This window comes from Trypanosoma equiperdum, assembly GCF_001457755.1.
Source record: "Trypanosoma equiperdum strain OVI genome assembly, contig: ctg_1213, whole genome shotgun sequence".
Lineage (NCBI taxonomy): Eukaryota > Euglenozoa > Kinetoplastea > Trypanosomatida > Trypanosomatidae > Trypanosoma > Trypanosoma equiperdum.
In genome coordinates this window covers 5,577-7,491 of record NW_027123187.1, presented here as the reverse complement: position 1 = coordinate 7,491, position 1,915 = coordinate 5,577, and the positions used below count along the sequence as shown (strand labels likewise).

At 39.4% G+C, this 1,915-nt stretch overlaps 1 protein-coding gene across 1 annotated transcript; it reads left to right on the top strand.

Annotated features, from left to right (window-relative positions):
• Nucleotides 1–552: 552 nt before the first annotated feature.
• Nucleotides 553–1,539, top strand: TEOVI_000576800 (expression site-associated gene 1 (ESAG1) protein, putative; the record flags this gene model as incomplete). The annotated part of the gene is made up of 1 exon (XM_067220735.1): nucleotides 553–1,539. One exon carries the CDS (start codon nucleotides 553–555, stop codon nucleotides 1,537–1,539), a length of 987 nt encoding a protein of 328 aa, XP_067076836.1.
• Nucleotides 1,540–1,915: the final 376 nt, after the last annotated feature.

Here is a 1,915-nt window from a genome sequence, read left to right as displayed (position 1 = left end):
CGTGGTGACCCTATCGCTCCATCGGGCGTCGTCACTGTCCTGAATCACTGTCACATTGTTAAACAATTGATTTACCGACCGAATGATAATCATATGACCTTGGTGGTTGTAACCCAATTCTGCAGCAAGTGGCGAGTGGCATGCATAACAATCCTTTGAGTGCATTTGATGGTGGTGGTGTTTACAGGCACGGGTTCTGACGTAGTGCGGCTCTATCATTAGTCGGAAAAGATGTTAATACGGAGGGATAGATTACACTTTAGTTTTGCTAATGTTACAGGGGAAATTCAGTGCGTTTTTGTGAGAAGTACTGACGAACTACCCTTTGTCATGTACGAACAAACATGGATATGAAATAGTAAAACTTTCTAGTGAACAATTCCAGTACGAAATTTCTTTTCGTTAATTTGATGCAGAGAGTTAACTTTGTTTACCCACAGAAGGGCGCGTATGTCGTGGTTAAAGGGATTTAACATGTAGTAAAACTTACCCTCACACTCCATGGCGTACATGTTTTTCTCTCTTATATTTTTGTTTGCTAAAGAATAGATAATGAAAGCTACAGCTATGTATTTTGTTATTTTGCTATTTTTATCGGTTTGCACTTTCGGGGAAAGTGTTTGCACGCTGGTAGCTGATGGTGATGGTGTCGATAATTTACATGAATCTGTATGTTATCTTAGCTGCCTTTCAAATGCATTAAATAAATTATACTCTGATGGCGAGCAGAAGCTGATTGTGAATGAGGAAATATACGCAAATACTTCTCGTATATTGGATGATATGGAAGGAAGAACAGATGAAAGCACGAAGTATTTGAGTGTCATTAGCAGTGTAATGGATGGAAAACATGATAATCTAGAAAAGCTTATATCTTATGGAAATGAAATGGGAGACATTGTAGCTAAGGTAGGTGGATTATTTGCTGAAGTTAATGAGAGCGTAAGGGTAGTGAGGAAAGTATTGCCAACTGCCCTCATAAAGGCAAGTAAATATTATACGGCCATTGCTGAGATCGAAAGAACTGTTTGGGATGACGTCAAGGCGCTGGAAAGTGGGGATCAATCCGCATGCATAGGCGAAAAATTTAAAAGTGTTGCAGAGCTCAAAACTATGTGCGGCGACCACACATGTCCTCTGACCGAAGGTTTGAACGACCGCACACTCAAGCGATATGGAAAGGGTTGTCTTGAAATAAACGTTTTAAACAAGTCCGGTTCTGTTATTGATTGCATCAACTTGCCGAGGAACAACCTGTACAAGAATGGTGCTGGAAGTAATTCAAGTGATTTGCTGAAGTGGAAAGGAGAATTTCAAAACGAAGCCACTCGTTTTCAGCTTACCGTTGAAGTGCAAAATATATTTGGTCCGCTTCTTATACCCTTTGCTGCCGGAAAGCCACCTTACGTACTTATTGCGGTGATGTCAAATATCACCTCTCTTCACTCCCAATTTAACAAGGCACATAACAACTTTACATCTCTGCTATTCGACATTGATGTTACTGGTAATGTAAATAATACTAATTCTACCATTTGACAAATATGTTTATATACATTTTCTTTTAATTAATAATGTGTTTGCATACATGCTTTCGTGCGAGTTCGCACAGGCCCACGTGCCTGAAAATTTTTTATTTGTATTATTGACGTCCCATTTTTTCGTGAAGAATATTGTCTAAACCTTCCGCAGTGCAAGTGTTATTACATATCGAACACTGGCACCCATGTTATTCATCTGTATGCCAAGTGCTAAATCTTTTTGATTTCTTACTTTTGAGAACCTTTCTGTTATTTTGGGAACTGTTAAAATTGCAAGGTATGAAACTGAACGGTTGATGGGGATAGTGGCTTCTCAGTTACTGCGTTGCGTTGTTTTCTCTGCGGTCATGGCGTGGATGTGATTTGAAATTGGC